The 17,788-nt window shown below is 36.3% G+C and overlaps 1 protein-coding gene across 3 annotated transcripts in view; it reads left to right on the top strand.

Moving 5' to 3' along the window:
• Positions 1-15,675, top strand: part of LOC127736782 (uncharacterized) — a 31,127-nt gene extending 15,452 nt beyond the window's left edge. For all 3 annotated transcript variants that reach the window (XM_052247376.1, XM_052247377.1, XM_052247378.1), the window contains 8 exons: positions 1,364-1,501; positions 3,401-3,604; positions 7,151-7,279; positions 7,799-7,909; positions 9,679-9,798; positions 10,519-10,600; positions 13,464-13,674; positions 14,949-15,675. In XM_052247376.1, the coding sequence (XP_052103336.1) occupies positions 1,364-1,501; positions 3,401-3,604; positions 7,151-7,279; positions 7,799-7,909; positions 9,679-9,798; positions 10,519-10,600; positions 13,464-13,660 (981 nt within the window). In that variant the 3' untranslated portion in view covers positions 13,661-13,674; positions 14,949-15,675. The remainder of the gene's footprint in view (positions 1-1,363; positions 1,502-3,400; positions 3,605-7,150; positions 7,280-7,798; positions 7,910-9,678; positions 9,799-10,518; positions 10,601-13,463; positions 13,675-14,948) is intronic.
• The last annotated feature ends 2,113 nt before the right edge of the window (positions 15,676-17,788 follow it).

Raw genomic sequence — 17,788 nt, 5'->3', positions numbered from 1 at the left:
GAGGAAGGAACAGAATCAGAGACATGAGATTTAATAGCTACACATGAGAAGGGGGAACAGTATCAGAGACATTAGATTTAATAGCTATACGTGAGAGAGAGGAACATTATCAGATACATGAGATTTAATATCTACAAGTAAGAGGGAGGAGCAGTATGAGAGACGTGAGATTTAAAAGCTACACGTGAGAGGGAAGAGCAGTATGAGAGACATAAGATTTAATAGCTACACATGAGAGGGAGGAACAGTATCAGAGACATGAAATTTAATAGCAACACATGAGAGGGACGGACAGTATCAGAGACATGAGATTTAATAGCTATACGTGAGAGGGGAACAGTATCAACGATAAGAGATTTAATCACTACACATGAGAGTTAAGAACAATATCAGAGATATATATGAGATTTACCCCCCCCCCCCGGTAATAGCTACACGTGAGAAGGAAGAACAAGAGACACGATATTTAGTACCTGCAAGTCATAGGGAAGAACAGTATCAGCGACATGAGATTTGAAATCTTCACGTGAGAGGGAGTAACAGTATCAAAGGCAGGACATTTAACGGCTACACGTGAGAGAGAGGAGAAGTCTCAGTCAGGAGATGTAAAGGCTACACGTGAGAGAGAGAGAGAGGAGAAGTATCAGAGTCGGAAGATGTAAATACTACACGTGAGAGAGAGAAGTATAATAGTCAACAGATGTCAAGGCTACACGTTACTGAGAGGAGAAGTATCAGAGTCGGGAGATGTAAAGGCTACATACACGTGAGTGGGAGGAACAGTATCAAAGGCAGGATATTTAACAGCTACGCGTGACAGAGAGGAGAAGTATAAGAATGAGGAGATGTAAATGCTACATATGAGAGAGAGAGGAGAAGTATCAGAGTCGGAAGATATAAAGGCTACACGTGAGAGAGAGGACAAGTATAAGAGTCAGTAGAGGTAAATGCTACACGTGAGAGAGAGAAGAGAAGTATCAGAGTCGGAAGATGTAAAGGCTACACGTGAGAGAGAGGAAAAGTATAAGAGTCAGGAGAGGTAAATGCTACACGTGACAGAAAGGAGAAGTATCAGTCAGGAGACGTAAAAGCTACACGTGAGAGAGAGGAGAAGTATAAGAGTCAGGAGAGGTAAATGCTACACGTGACAGAAAGTAGAAGTATCAGTCAGGAGACGTAAAAGCTACACATGAGAGAGAGGAGAAGTATGAGAGTCAAAAGATGTAATAACTACACATTAGAACGAGGTGTAGAATGCAAACTCCAGCTTTTGCGATTGTTTTCACTCTCATTTTTGTCCGTTTTATTTCTCGACGTGTTAGATATTGACTGAATATCGATAGACTACGTTTAAAAATTGTAGGTTGAATTATGTCGTCTTGCCAAGCTTCCTGACCTAAATCAGTCAGATCAGTATGTCAGATCTACCTTGCTTAATTGGATAAGCGAGTTAACAAAGAAATATGGAATCGATGGTTACAGAATAGACACAGTCACAGAGGTAGGGTTGTTTCAGGCACAGTCAAACATGTAGACTCGTAGACAAAATCTTTATATAGGCACAGTAAAACAGGTAGGCACATAGACATAAGGTTGAATCAGGCACAGTCACAGAAAAGGTACCCTACAAAATACCTCGATGAGCCTGACTGAAAAGGCAAACACAAATGTAAATATGCACGAGATTTAATTAACCAACTCCCTTCATAGATCGCAAACAGAAACCAAATATATTTATGACACACGACTGGGCAGAAGCATAGGACATCATCATTATTTTACGTCCACGATTGAGCAATTAAACTAAACACACGAAAACCGAAAGTACTTCAAAATGTTTACCGGATATAGAGGTATTAACATATTAGTCTTCTTCCATTTTCATAAGGTTTCATATAAAGAGCTCTGAATAATATGAGATTTTAGTTTTATTACTCCATTATTTTTTTTAAACGATTGGTCATGCTTAAGTTAGGTCTTAAAACCGGACGGAATCTGAATCTTACTCTTAGGAAGTCTTGACAAAATGGGTGCAGAACCTTAAAATAGTATTCAGCAGCTGAGAAATGATACATTTAACCTTTTCTCGTTAAAACTTTAATGATAAACGTGCATTTAAATCATCATAACAAGGTACCGATAAGTTATTGCAAAGATAATTGAATAATGGAAAGTAGAAAGTTAGTGGGAAAGACACCAATGTTGCCGTAAGTAGAGGGGGTCAGCCTACCCTTCAAAAGCACCTGATATCACCATCAGTTTTTGATGGGGTTCGTGTTAATCAGTCTTTAGTTTTCAATATAGTTTTGTAAGCGTAATGTTTTGTAAACTTGTTTGTCTTTTCATTATTTTTACCATGGCGTTGTCAATCTTGCTTGTTCCCTTTTTTTACCATGGTGTTATCAGTCTTGTTCCCTTTTTTGCCATGGCGTTGTCAGTCTTGTTCCCTTTTTTTGCCATGGCGTTGTCCGTCTTGTTCCCCTTTTTGCCATGGCGTTGTCAGTCTTATTCCCTTTTTTGCCATGGCATTGTCAGTCCCTTTTTTGCCATGGCGTTGTCAATCTTGTTCCCTTTTTTGCCATGGCGTTGTCAGTCTTGTTCGTTTTTTTTGTCATGGCGTTGTCAGTTTTGTTCCCTTTATTTTGCCATGGCGTTGTCAGTCTTGTTCCCTTCTTTTGTCATGGCGTTGTCAGTTTTGTTCCCTTTTTTTTGCCATGGCGTTGTCAGTCTTGTTCCCTTTTTTTGCCATGGCGTAGTCAGTCTTGTTCCCTTTATTTTGCTATGGCGTTGTCAGTCTTGTTCCCTTCTTTTGTCATGGCGTTGTCAGTTTTGTTCCCTTTTTTTTGCCATGGCGTTGTAAGTCTTGTTCCCTTTTTTTGCCATGGCGTTGTCAGTCTTGTTCCCTTTTTTTGTCATGGCGTTGTCAGTTTTGTTCCCTTTTTTTTTTGCCATGGCGTTGTCAGTCTTGTTCCCTTTTTTTGCCATGTCGTTGTCAGTCTTGTTCCCTTTTTTTGCCATGGCGTTGTCAGTCTTGTTCCCTTTTTTTTGCCATGGCGTTGTCAGTCTTGTTCCCTTGGTATCTTTCGGATGTTTTTCTTTTTTTACAATTGAGGCTCTTAATAATCCAATTCTTATTACATTTCATAAAATTATCTTATCTTGTAGGAAATGACAAAATTTCAAATGTTAAAAAAATAAACGAACAATGAAAAAAAGAAATTAAGCATTTGTGCAAATGCCCAGTTTATTTACTCAGTCAGAACTAACGCAATCTACCGATGGAGAAAGAGTGAATCACACTTATAATAAGATTTTAGCTAGCTATCAGGAGTGAATCACACTTATAATAAGATTTTAGCTATCTATCAGTGTTGACTGTTACTATTTGTTTTAATATTAGGTGGCAAAAGACTTCTGGTCAGAATTCCAGGTCGCTGCAGACGCTTTCTGCCTGGGAGAGGCAAGCAGTGATAATATAACGTACACAGCTGAGTACCAAGGCCCGTTAAATGCTGTTCTCAACTTCCCACTTTACTATACGATGAAGAGAGTGTTTACAGAGAACCAGTCAATGAAAACTCTACAAACTACATTAGACCAAGAGGTATAACTACCCTGAACAATTTTTCTTTTAGATTACCACCTACCACATCCGACTCCTCCGTATGCACAAAAACAAAAAAAATTGTTCAAAGCCTGAACTAATACATCCACCAAATGTCCAAAGTGTGCATGGTGGGATAAAACCAGTTTTACGTGCACGCAAACCTATTGCCCATCAAGATCATTTGTCGTGAAGGAAAAACACACCGAACAATGAAATAAAAGACGGCACATGGTTTGGAAATCAGGGTCATGTTTTTTTTTTCGTTTGAATGTTTCACATTTTGTAATGTCGGGCCTTTTTAGCTCACCGGGGCCCGAAGGGCCCCATGTGAGCTTATGCCATCACTTGGCGTCCGTCGTCGTCCGTCGTCTGTCGTCGTCTGTCGTCGTAATTTATTTCAAAAATCTTCTCCTCTGAAACTACTGGGCCAAATACCTTCAAACTTTAACTAAATGTTCCTTAGGGTATCTAGTTTATAAATTATATCCGAAATTTTGATCCATCGACAAACATGGCCGCCATGGCTTAAAATAGAACATAGGGGTCAAATGCAGTTTTTGGCTTATATCTCAAAAACTAAAGCTTTTAGAGCAAATCTGACAGGGGCAAAATTGTTCAATTGGTCAAACAGTGGGTTGCTGCCACCGAATTTGTAGTTTTAACAAAATTTTGCAGTTTTTTGTTATTATTTTGAAAATTATTATAGATATATATAAACTGTAAGCAGCAATAATGTTCAGCAAAGTAAGATCTACAAAAAAGTTAATATGACCATAATTGTCAATTGACCCCTTAAGGAGTTATTGCCCTTTAAAGACAATTTTACACAATTTGTTCATCCAGTTTGCTAACATTTGAAAATCTTCTCCTCTGAAATACAGGTGAGCGATTCAGGCTCTTGATAGCCTCTTGTATAGTTAACTGTACGGTATAGCTTTTGTTCATTGTTGGAGGCCTATACAGAGTTGCTTAAATCTGCTTCATTTGGACTATGTTGGATACTTTTATCATTGGCAATCATGTCATCTCCTTATTTTATACTTATTGTCTAACCTTATTCAGACTTTTCGTAAAAGAGCTTCAACCTCAGATTGAGTGCAATTGTATTTTCATGAATGAAAATCTGCCTGAAACGTATAATTTTAATTACGCCAGTGAGGCTACATGGTAAATGGTATTCTCGGTGATAGAAAGGAACCGGCTAGTGGTACAAATGAAAACATCAGATACCGATTTCCGTGCTTGCGCCACCTAGTGGTACTGATGAAAACATAAGATACCGGTTTCCGTGCTTGCGCCACCTAGTGGTACTGATGAAAACATCAGATACCGATTTCCGTCCGTTCGACGCCTAGCGGTACTGGTGAAAACATTAGATACCAATTTCCGTCCGTTCGACGCCTAGCGGTACTGGTGAAAACATTAGATACCGATTTCCGTCCGTTCGACGCCTAGCGGTACTGGTGAAAACATTAGATACCGATTTCCGTCCGTTCGACGCCTAGCGGTACTGGTGAAAACATTAGATACCGATTTCCGTCCGTCCGACGCCTAGCGGTACTGGTGAAAACATTAGAAACCGATTTACGTCCGTTCGACGCCTAGCGGTACTGGTGAAAACATTAGATACCGATTTCCGTCCGTTCGACGCCTAGCGGTACTAGTGAAAACATTAGATACCGATTTCCGTCCGTTCGGTTAAAAGCTCATTAGAGCTTATGTTGTCTCTGTTTGTATACATTGTCGACTCTAAATAAAGTTTATTTATTTATTATTATTTGCCGCCTAGTGGTACCGGTGAAAACATTAGATACCGATTTTCGTCCGTTCGGTTAAAAGCTCATTAGAGCTTATGTTGCCTCTGTTTGTATACATTGCCGACTCTAAATAAAGCTTATTTATTTATTTTTATTCGCCGCCTAGTGGTACTGGTGAAAACATTAGATACCGATTTCCGTCCGTCCGACGCCTAGCGGTACTGGTGAAAACATTAGATACCGATTTTCGTCCGTCCGACGCCTAGCGGTACTGGTGAAAACATTAGATACCGATTTCCGTCCTTTGGCCGCCTAGTGGTACCGGTGAAAACATTAAGATACCGATTTCCGTCCTTTCGCCGCCCAATGGTACCGGTGAAAACATTAGATACCGATTTCCGTCCGTTCGACGCCTAGTGGTACCGGTGAAAACATTAGATACCGATTTCCGTCCTTTCGCCGCCTAGTGGTACCGGTGAAAACATTAGATACCGATTTCCGTCCTTTCGCCATCTAGTGGTACCGGTAAAAACATTAGATACCGATTTCCGCCCGTTCGACGCCTAGCGGTACTGGTGAAAACATTAGATACCGATTTCATTACGTGTGCCGCCTTTTGGTACTGATGAAAACATTTAATACCGATTGCCTTGCGTGTGCCGCCTAGTGGTACTGAATTCTTTAGATATTGATTTCCGTGCGTGTGCCACCTAGTTGTACGGATGAAAACATTAGATACTGATTTCCGTCTTTTCGCCGCCTAGTGGTACCGGCGAAAACATTAGATACCGATTTCCGTCCTTTCGCCGCCTAGTGTTACCGGTGAAAACATTAGATACCGATTTCCGTCCTTTCGCCGCCTAGTGTTACTGGTGAAAACATTAGATACCGATTTCCGCCCGTTCGACGCCTAGCGGTACTGGTGAAAACATTAGATACCGATTTCCGTCCTTTCGCCGCCTAGTGTTACCGGTGAAAACATTAGATACCGATTTCCGCCCGTTCGACGCCTAGTGGTACCGGCGAAAACATTAGACACCGATTTCCGTCCTTTCGCCGCCTAGTGTTACCGGTGAAAACATTAGATACCGATTTCCGCCCGTTCGACGCCTAGTGGTACCGGCGAAAACATTAGATACCGATTTCCGTCCTTTCGCCGCCTAGTGTTACCGGTGAAAACATTAGATACCGATTTCCGTCCGTTCGACGCCTAGCGGTACTCGTGAAAACATTAGATACCGATTTCCGCCCGTTCGACGCCTAGTGGTACCTGTGAAACATTAGATACCGATTTCCGTCCTTTCGCCGCCTAGTGGTACTGGTGAAAACATTAGATACCGATTTCGGTCCGTTCGACGCCTAGCGGTACTCGTGAAAACATTAGATACCGATTTCTGTACGTGTGCCGCCTTTTGGTACTGATGAAAACATTAAATACCGATTGCCTTGTGGTACTGAAATCTTTAGATATTGATTTCCGTTCTTGCGCCACCTAGTTGTACTGATGAAAACATTCGATACCGATTCCCCTTGTGTGCACCACGTTCTTTTTTGTAAAACGTACTACGTCATGTAAACCCCAAACTCAATGTTAAAGATCTATTGTAAATATTAATTATAAGTAAAAGGACATGTGTCAAATTATAGCTTGTACTAGTGGATAGACATTCCTGTTTATTGTTGAAGACTGCAAGTTGACCATTAGATGAATTTTGTTTATTTTTGTCGTGGGGTTGCTGTTTCATTTGCATATTGTTTAAAATGTGACTTTTTCTTGTATTTTCAGAAAATGAAATTCGAAGATATAACAGTTCTTGGAAATTTTTTAGATAACCATGACTTTCAAAGATTTCTCAGTATATCACCAAATATAACGTTGTTAATGAATAACCTGGCATATGTCTTATTATCACAGGTAAGAACGATTTACCATGGCGCACCTCTTTAAGATTTATATTATAGTTAATACCATATTAGCAGATAAAGGTATAGTAAACATATAGAATGTTCAACAGGGGTAGGATGTTAAAGTTAACAACGGACATATGTTACAGCTTCATAAATATATAAACATTTAACGTAAGCAGTCATTTTTCTACTGAAGAACCCGTTATGGTTCTCGTGAAAAGTTCTCGTGAATAAAACGTAAAAATTAAAAGCCCTTGGTTCAAAATTAAGCCTCTTAGAAATAAAACACGAAAATCGTGGTAGGAAACGCAAGCCCAGCAATATTGTATCAACAACGAGATTTATGCGCCATATAGAGGTGCAGCTGGAATTTTCCACATTTAAGATGGAAAGTTTACAATGGGAAAATCGAAGTTATCTCTGTACTCGTATAGTCTCAGCGAGAAGACATATTCAACTAATAGGAAACCTTCAATTCATATGTTTACTTTAGTTTTATTTATCTTTAGTTCAAATCTTTTCTTAGGGTATTCCTATAATTTATTATGGTACAGAGCAAGTTTTCAATGGTGGAAACGATCCAGAAAACCGAGAAGCTTTATGGCCACATTACAACCAAAAGTCACGGTTATATAAGGTACATATGTTAATCAATAAGGAGATATAGGTTATACATCAATGAGACATCAATCCACAACTTAAACATATATACCAGTATAAAAATCAACATACAGTAATAAACAATAGACTGTTATTTGTACAACTCGTCCAGCTCTACCTCATGTACGTCCTATCGAGTCTTGAACAAATTATGTATAAATCAAACAGAGACCATCAGATTCCCCAAAATGGCAAAAACATTATGAAATAACAATAGATAACCACTGACAAGGCTAATGACTTGTGATATGCACATGAACACGTATAAAAGGAAGTTACACATAGGAATGTACAATAGTAAGGAACACATATGAATGGACAATAGGATGGTACACATAGGAATTTACAATGGGAACGTCCACTTAGAAATGTACACTGAATAGGATGATACACATAGGAATATACAATAATATTGTACACACGAGAGTGTAAAATAGTAAGATACACATAGGAATATACAATAGTAAGGTACATATGAATGTACATTAGGAAGGTACACATAGTTATGTTCAATGTATTCAGTCGATGAGAAGGCCACTCCAATGTGTCTCATTAAGTCATCAGTAATGTAAAGATACGAAGGCCACTCCAATGTGTCTCATTAAGTCATCAGTAATGTAAAGATACGAAGGCCACTCCAATGTGTCTCATTAAGTCATCAGTAATGTAAAGATACGAAAGTCACTCCAATGTGTCTCATAAGGTCATCAGTAATGTAAAGATACGAAGGCCACTCCAATGTGTCTCATTAAGTCATCAGTAATGTAAAGATACGAAGGCCACTCAAATGTGTCTCATTAAGTCATCAGTAATGTAAAGATACGAAAGTCACTCCAATGTGTCTCATAAGGTCATCAGTAATGTAAAGATACGAAGGCCACTCCAATGTGTCTCATTAAGTCATCAGTAATGTAAAGATACGAAGGCCACTCCAATGTGTCTCATTAAGTCATCAATAATGTAAAGATACGAAAGTCACTCAAATGTGTATCATTAAATCATCATTAATATAAAGATACGAAAACCACTCCAATGTGTCTCATTAAGTCATCAGTAAAGTAAAGATACGAAAGTCACTCCAATGTGTCTCATTGAGTCATTAGTAATGTAAAGATACGAAAGCCACTCCAATGAGTCTCATAAAGTCATCAGTAATGTAAAGATGCGAAGGCCACTCCAATGTGTCTCATTAAGTCATCAGTAATTCAAAGATACGAAGGCCTCTCCAATATGTCTCATTAAGTCATCAGGAATGTACAGATACGAAGGCCACTCCAATATGTCTCATTAAGTCATCAATAATGTAAAGATACGAAAGTCACTCAAATGTGTATCATTAAATCATCATTAATATAAAGATACGAAAACCACTCCAATGTGTCTCATTAAGTCATCAGTAAAGTAAAGATACGAAAGTCACTCCAATGTGTCTCATTAAGTCATTAGTAATGTAAAGATACGAAAGCCACTCCAATGAGTCTCATTAAGTCATCAGTAATGTAAAGATGCGAAGGCCACTCCAATGTGTCTCATTAAGTCATCAGTAATGTAAAGATACGAATGCCATTACGATGTGTCTCATTAAGTCATTGGTAATGTAAAGATACGAAAACCACTCCAATGTGTCTCATTAAGTCATCAGTAATGTAAAGATACGAAAGCCACTCCAATGTGTCTCATTTAGAGATCCAGTGTCCCTTTTACTCTGTGTTTCAAATGGAACCTTTCTTATTTTGTTGGTAACAGTTTATTTCGCAACTGTCACTCCTTAGAAGAAGATCTGATTTGGATTTTTCCTCAGACCAACAAACAGAGGTGTATGCAGCTGATGATTACTTTGTATTCTCTCGTGGTGATAAACACCAGGTATTGATTATGCGTATAGTGAGGTGTGTAGTATAGTAATTAAGACAGCAACCTAACGAAATACAAAGGTACAAATAAACAATTGTATACGTGAATAAGGCAGCAACCAAACGATATCATAAGGAAAACAATCATGTTATGTAATTATACACAAAACTCACCTAACAAACAATACTATACAATCGTAGGTTCTATGCATTAAAAGCACGCGTAGCACGTTGATATACATGTCATAGTTTTGCCAAATTGGAGTATTTCAAGGACACCGTCACTACAGTATTATGTAAAAGCCGGATGAGGCCACTTTCGCGTTTTGGGATTTTCAAAGCCGAAAACTTCAAACAGCGAAAGCGCGAAATCGCGAACTTGGCCGCATCCGGCCTCCATTGTAATGTCATTTTCTTAAACATTTTACATTTCAGTGATGAAACATGAAAATGCCAAAAATATAGATAAACATTATCTGCATTATACGTATGAATAAGATAGAATAAATTCCTAGACTGAACAGACACTAATTTTGAAATTGTGAAATGGTGAAGAATGAGTTGAAAGAATATCTTCAGGAAACAAACAGATCGTATAAGGAGAACAAACTTAAAACAACACAAGAAAAATATTCCAGACCTGTTCACTTTTAGTTCTTGTAATTGATTTATATTACAAAAGACAACATTTTAAAATAATATCTGTATGTTTTCTTTTATGTTTGTTTTCTAGATTTTAATATTTATTTCAAATAAAATCTCCGATGGAAATCTGACAAAGAAGTTCCCAGTAAATGTATATAAGGATGGGACAGGTATAATGTTATTTTAAATAAAAGCAAGCTTATCATGTCGTGCAATACTAGTAAATTAATGTTTTCATAATAAAAGTGTCGACAGAAGTAAAAATATATTAACATTTCCATGAAGTATCTGAAGCTCCAGGCAAGTAGCCTCTACACAGGAAAATATATTAACATTTCCATGAAGTATCTGAAGCTCCAGGCAAGTAGCCTCTACACAGGAAAATATATTAACATTTCCATGAAGTATCTGAAGCTCCAGGCATGTAGCCTCTACACAAGAAAATATATTAACATTTCCATGAAGTATCTGAAGCTCCAGGCAAGTAAACTCTACACGTGAAAATATATTAACATTTCCATGCAGTATCTGAAGCTCCAGGCAAGTAGCCTCTACACGGGAAAATATATTAACATTTCCATGAAGTATCTGAAGCTCCAGGCAAGTAGCCTCTACACCGGAAAATATATTAACATTTCCATGAAGTATCTGAAGCTCCAGGCAAGTAAACTCTACACGGGAAAATATATTAACATTTCCATGAAGTATCTGAATCTCCAGGCAAGTAAACTCTACACGGGAAAATATATTAATATTTCCATGAAGTATCTGAAGCTCCAGGCAAGTAGCCTCTACACGGGAAAATATATTAACATTTCCATGAAGTATCTGAATCTCCAGGCAAGTAAACTCTACACGGGAAAATATATTAATATTTCCATGAAGTATCTGAAGCTCCAGGCAAGTAGCCTCTACACATGAAAATATATTAACATTTCCATGAAGTATCTGAAGCTCCAGGCAAGTAGCCTCTACACAGGAGAAAAAAAAACAGGTTTATAGATACCATAGACTTTTGAATACTTTTAAACACAATTACAGTCGGTATCGACATCTTATATATCTGTAAACATAATGTCTTTCGTAAAAAGATAATATTTTCTCATATTACGTTTTATTGCAATGTCGTTAATAGAATAAAAATACTGGGAAATGATATGTGCATAAAGTCGAGAAATTTCTAAAATCTTTCTACAGCAAGGGCGTGATACACTCAATAATGCAGGTTCTTTCTTCCGAAAGTCTGACGTCACTCAATAATTCAGGCAAAAAGGTTCTTTCTTCCGAAAGTCTGACGATTTTAGATACTTGCTGGATGGTTTGAAATATGCCGATTACAAACAAGTTATATAATGAGACTATGAAACCTGTTTCCGATTCTTCTTCGGATCCATAATTGTAACCATTATGCTATTGTCACATCATACAATGTCATATCATGGATTTAACAAGCGCTCTTAATGTTAAGAGAATTTACAAAATTACGCTGAAGTAAAATCAAAATTATAAAAAAACAAGATTTGTTTTTTATGAAATAACTAAAACAGTTCCTAAAAAAAATGCGTTAATAGATGTAAATGTATCGTTTATTATTTATTATTTTTTTTTGATGAATCAAAAATCATTTCATAAAAGAGGCATGACCATGTTCCCGTGTATTTGTTTTACTCAGATCGTGGATCAACATCTAAAAAGGTATGCAAACCAGAGTAAATTTAGGAAAGACTTCCGTTTGAACTCCCTTTTCTGTTGACTGAAAAAGCATAGACATACATTTGAGCATGAAAGTCTGAATTGTATTCTTGAAAGATTTTCAACGATTGTTACGTGTAGCAGAACTGAAATGTCATTAAGTGTTATATATATCGCTGTCTGAAAAAGAACCTTGAGGCATTCCTACAAATTTTACTTTTTGTAAAATTTGGCCTTGAATGATATTTGTAATCAAGATGAATCAGTATCCGAAAGGTTATGTACGTGGCTTTATTATCGATAGAAGTTGGTTTTGACTTGAATTGTCCAGTTTAACCCTTATCATAAACTAAACACTTGACAATGTCTACCAGGCTTGAATTGTCCAGCCCTTTTGATAATCTAAACACTAGACAATGCCTACTAAAGTTACAGTTAAAGCCTTGAATTGTCCAGCCCTTTTGATAATCTAAACACTTGACAATGTCTACTAAAGTTACAGTTAAAGCCTTGAATTGTCCAGCCCTTTTGATAATCTAAACACTTGACAATGTCTACTAAAGTTACAGTTAAAGGATTGAATTGTCCACCCCTTAAGATAAACTAAACACTTGACAATGCCTACTAAAGTTACAGTTAAAGCCTTGAATTGTCCAGCCCTTATGATAAACTAAACACTTGACAATGTCTACTAAAGTTACAGTTAAAGGCTTGAATTGTCCACCCCTTATGATAAACTAAACACTTGACAATGTCTACTAAAGTTACAGTTAAAGCCTTACATTGTCCACCCCTTATGATAAACTAAACACTTGACAATGTCTACTAAAGTTACAGTTAAAGGCTTGAATTGTCCACCCCTTATGATAAACTAAATACTTGACAATGTCTACTAAAGTTACAGTTAAAGCCTTGAATTGTCCAGCCCTTATGATAAACTAAACACTTGACAATGTCTACTAAAGTTACAGTTGAAGGCTTGAATTGTCCACCCCTTATGATAAACTAAACACTTGACAATGTCTACTAAAGTTACAGTTAAAGGCTTGAATTGTCCAGCCTTCATGATAAACTAAACACTTGACAATGTCTACCAAAGTTACAGTTAAATCTTTTCAGCCAATTTCGTTACACATTGAAAAATAAGACATAATAGTATAGCATCAAAGTGAACAAATTGACTGATTTTAGGATAATTAACCGCGAGTATAATAAAATTCATGGTAAAATTGCATTTCATTTTAAACATTAAAAGTCAATAAGTTTTTAGTACAGTAGTATTTCATATACTTCTACAACACAATTATGATCAATTATTTATTACTTTGATTGTTTTTTCAGTCCTTGTAAACATTGAAAATGACAACGACTCTGTTGAAGTAACACACAGTATGATTGAGATAGAGTTGTATAAGAATATGCCAAAGGTTTACAGATTACAAACAGATACCAACAGCAGTGATCCAGTTCGTATATCCATTATTATGACAATGTTGTCGTCTTTGGTAACAATTGGTATCTATTGGGTAGCATCATAGTAAGATACCAACCAGTGGCGGATCCAGAGGGGGCGTAGAGGGCGTACGCCCCCCCTTTGCATGAACTTTTTTTTTTTTTTTTTGTAAAATGATGAATCAGACTAGACTTCGTGAACTTTGCCATTTTCCGGTCGTGTATTTAATTTTTATGCGACAATTCTTTACTTATAAAGATATTTTCGCTCGTATTTACTGTAATATATTATTGATTATGTCAGTCATATGTTTCGCTACGGTGGAGTTGATCTGTACTTTCGAAACGTCACTCAGTCATTTTGAAATTCAAATTACAGTAACACATTGCTTAGGCGGAGGATGACAAGCATGACGCCTTCAAAGCGACAAAGGATTGAGCAAGAACGTATTGACTTCTATTTCATATTTCCACTCAACAGAAAGTAATACTCTATTACACTCTCATGAAAAAAAAAGTTCCACGGCAATATTATTTACCTACGAAAATATGTTTAACCCCACACGCCCCAGCCAATTAATAACATTGCTGAATAAAGGTACGGACCATTTGATTTGATAGGGCAGTCTGAGATATTTTAGAGAAAAAATTCTTACCCTGATTTTTGCCTTAAACAAAAATTCTTTTTTTTTGGAGGGGGGGGGGGGGGTTGCATGTAAATCCCATATCTGACCGGAATGTCTGTTTCGCCGAACTGATATACTGAATACTTTTTTCAAGGCCCAACTGCAACCTGCCTGCTGGGTGTGGCCTTTATGTCTCCATTTGTCGACCGTCATTCACAACTTCGTTGTCATTTGATTTTCAGACTCATTCGTAGCCGTTGGTTGATTTGGAACCCCTCACTTCCCTTGTTGAGTGAAACATTTCACCAAACATTTGGATAAAAATTGCTTCTTTGTCTTTGTTCGTGTCGGTCGTATTATAAACTTCATTGAATAGCCGTATATCATGTTTACAACAAGTAATCTGTGAGGTTATGCTAACTAACCATACAACAAACGAGAATTTTCCATGTCCATTTTTTACTGACAAATCTCACATCAAATATATTAGTACATAGCTTTAGATCCATTCAATCATTTTATAATAGACAACTAATGGGGAGAATGCGGCACCAAGCTTACCGGCACTTTAACTATAAAATATACATACCCCACGTTAGGAACCGTCACTAAAAATGTGCATTTTACACTTATTTTATGTTTTGTAGCCAAAAAAAAAGGTCCAAAAAATTTTCGCCAAGCTCCGCTCGGCAAATATTACATACTACGCCCCCCCTTTCTAAAATCCTGGATCCGCCCCTGCCAACAGCAGTGTTCCAGTTCGTGTATCCATTATTATGACAAAATTGTCATCTTTGGTAACATTTGGTATCTTTTGGATAGCACCATAGTAAATTTGTCTTTTTTGTAAAATTCTATATTTATAATGATTATGCAGACGTCCTGATATAGATCTATGTAATTGTCTTCTCTGCTATTTCTATGTCATAATTATAACAATAAGTACCATACAGAGTGCATAATAAATCTTTTTGTGATAATTATATTGTTTCTATCAAATAAAGCAGGGTACATATTTTAATATTAATTCTGATGTGTTCGTCAATTTAAAGCATTGTGAGTATTTTTTATGTATTCTATCGTGTCCGTGAAATAAAGCATTTTATACTGCAACAAGTTGTGTTTATTTCCTAAATATAGTAACAAAGCTCTATTTTGTAAAATTTCAATTTCATCATGGAACTCTTTTTTCATAATCAGGGGTTCATTTAGGGATGAAAATAAGTATGAAATTTGTGTTACAATTTAAATAGCTATCAATGTATTCATTTAAGTTGCAGTATAAAAACAACATAATTTAGGTCAATGTCAGAAAATATAAACTTTTTTGTATTCGGCACAAAACTGGGGAAGGGCAACCGAGCCCTTCCTAGTTTCTCAGCCTCATACAAAAAGTTTATATTTTTCTGACATTGACCTAATATTGTATATGTGAATATTTTTCATGTCCGTAAAATAAATCACAATTAAACTTTGCTGTTGATTCTACAATGGCCATCAAATAAAGCATACAATATTTTTTTTTCTGTGGTTTCTATCATGTCTTTTTAGCAGAAAATAGTAAATCTTTTCTATTGATTCTATTCTGTCTATCAAGCATACAGTCGTGTCGATACTATTTACTTATATTTTAGTATTACACAAAGTCATATTTTTCTCATGCACACTGCTTATATCGTCTTTATACTGAATCTTTAGAGTGATAGGTACTGATCGATACCTTAGCATGGGAGAGAAGATTTTATTTATTAGTTGTGATTGTCTTTGAACAGGCTATCAGTTACTGCGAGTACTCTAACATCCGATTCGTTACTTTGTGTATTTTGTTTATTTGTGCTGATGTACCTGACGAGTCAAGCCCTTTCCAACTGATTTTTTACATTTTTTTCTTATGTTGTGCTGCTACACCACTGTACCCGGTTAGGGGAGAGATTGAGCGCTCACAAACATGTTTAACCCCACTACATTCTTCATATGCCTGTCAATGAAGTGGTTTTCATTGGTTGCTGTTGCTTTTCGTTAATCAGGCCAGGTCGTTGGGTTTTGTCGTTTGGATTGTTTAATATTTTTTCATGGTCGGGCCTTCAATAGCTGACGATATATACGGTATGTATTTTGTTCCTTGTAGAAGGCCTATTGTTATTCTAGTGCAATTATTTTGTATCAATGGTTCTGATTGGATGACAGTAAGCGTAAAATTCTCTATCTCCTTGTCTGTAACTAAGGAAGCCGACATTTTGAATTGCGGAATGTATTGACATGCAATTTTTACAATAATAAGCCAAAAAACTCACTTGTTGCACCTAGAAATCTTCTTTTTATCAAATTTTATTACATTCTGAAGCGGTCAAGAAGCCAGAAAACGCCCGGTGTTTACGTTTGACGCCGGAAGCATACCTATGACATCACCTAGTTCAGGGGCCAAAGAAGATAACATCATTTTGCGGAATTTTCTTTAATGAGAATTTTACATTGAGATAATGATTGAAATTGAATTATGTACTTGTTTTGCATTAGAATAGAGATAACTGTATTGTATTTGAAGCTTTGCGGACGTTCGCAAAGCTTCAAGTACAATACAGTTATCTCTTAACTAACATCCACGTCATTTGGACTATAAGATAAGATAGATAAGATAAGATAAGATAAGATATATTTTATTACCAATTAAGGGCCCACAAGGGGCATATAGAGAATACATGTATAAGGAAAAAGAACATTGATTAGCATAGATACATAGAATTTAAATACACAATTACAATACAATTAGACTGTAAAAAAGCCCTTGGTTTATAGTAAATTAATATAATATATTTATATGAGAGATAAATACATCTAACTCATATTGACTTGAATCAATTTTCCAACAGCATTAAGAACCTGATTGTCTTCACAGCTTAATAAATATATGAATTTTTGCTGATTGTCCAGTAAAGAAAAGTTTGGTATTTTATGGCAAACAAAGTCAAAGAGAGCATCTCTATCAGAGTTAAATTTTTCACATGGTGTTAAAAAATGGATTTCATCTTCAACATAGCCAGAGGACCTTTTTTTTGCAAATTCTTTCATTTCGTGGAATATTTGAAAAACGGCCAAATTCAATTTGAAGCTTATGAGCAGATAAACGTAATTTACAAATAGCTCTTCTAAAATCAAAGTTCTTAACCAAAGAGAGATAATTTTCATAGCCAAAATTTAGATTAAATTTCAAATAATTGAACAATTTTCCATCAGAAGTATTTTTAATATATTAAGTGTGAATTAATTTGTTAGATATTTTCAAAAATTTATATTGTCCAAAATGTTTTACTTCTTGTTTAATTTAAAAAACTTCTAATAATTTCTTAACAAATGAAAACCAAGAAGTTATGTTAGATTTGTTAAGCTCTTGGCTGCATTTATAAGCGTCTTTCAACAGACTGAATTCAGTCTGAAGATTTTCAAATCTATATCAGTATTTAACAATTGACTTTACAATATCATAATGTATGGGGAAACGCCCCAGTTCTGATAATACAGCAAAATTTACACTTCATTTGTGTACACCAAGTGTAAATTTTGAGAACTTGAGATGAAGTTTCTTACACT

Source organism: Mytilus californianus, unplaced genomic scaffold (genome assembly GCF_021869535.1).
Source record: "Mytilus californianus isolate M0D057914Y unplaced genomic scaffold, xbMytCali1.0.p SCAF_36, whole genome shotgun sequence".
Lineage (NCBI taxonomy): Eukaryota > Metazoa > Mollusca > Bivalvia > Mytilida > Mytilidae > Mytilus > Mytilus californianus.
The sequence above is the reverse complement of the archived record's forward strand: the minus strand, read 5'-3'. Positions and strand labels throughout refer to the sequence as shown.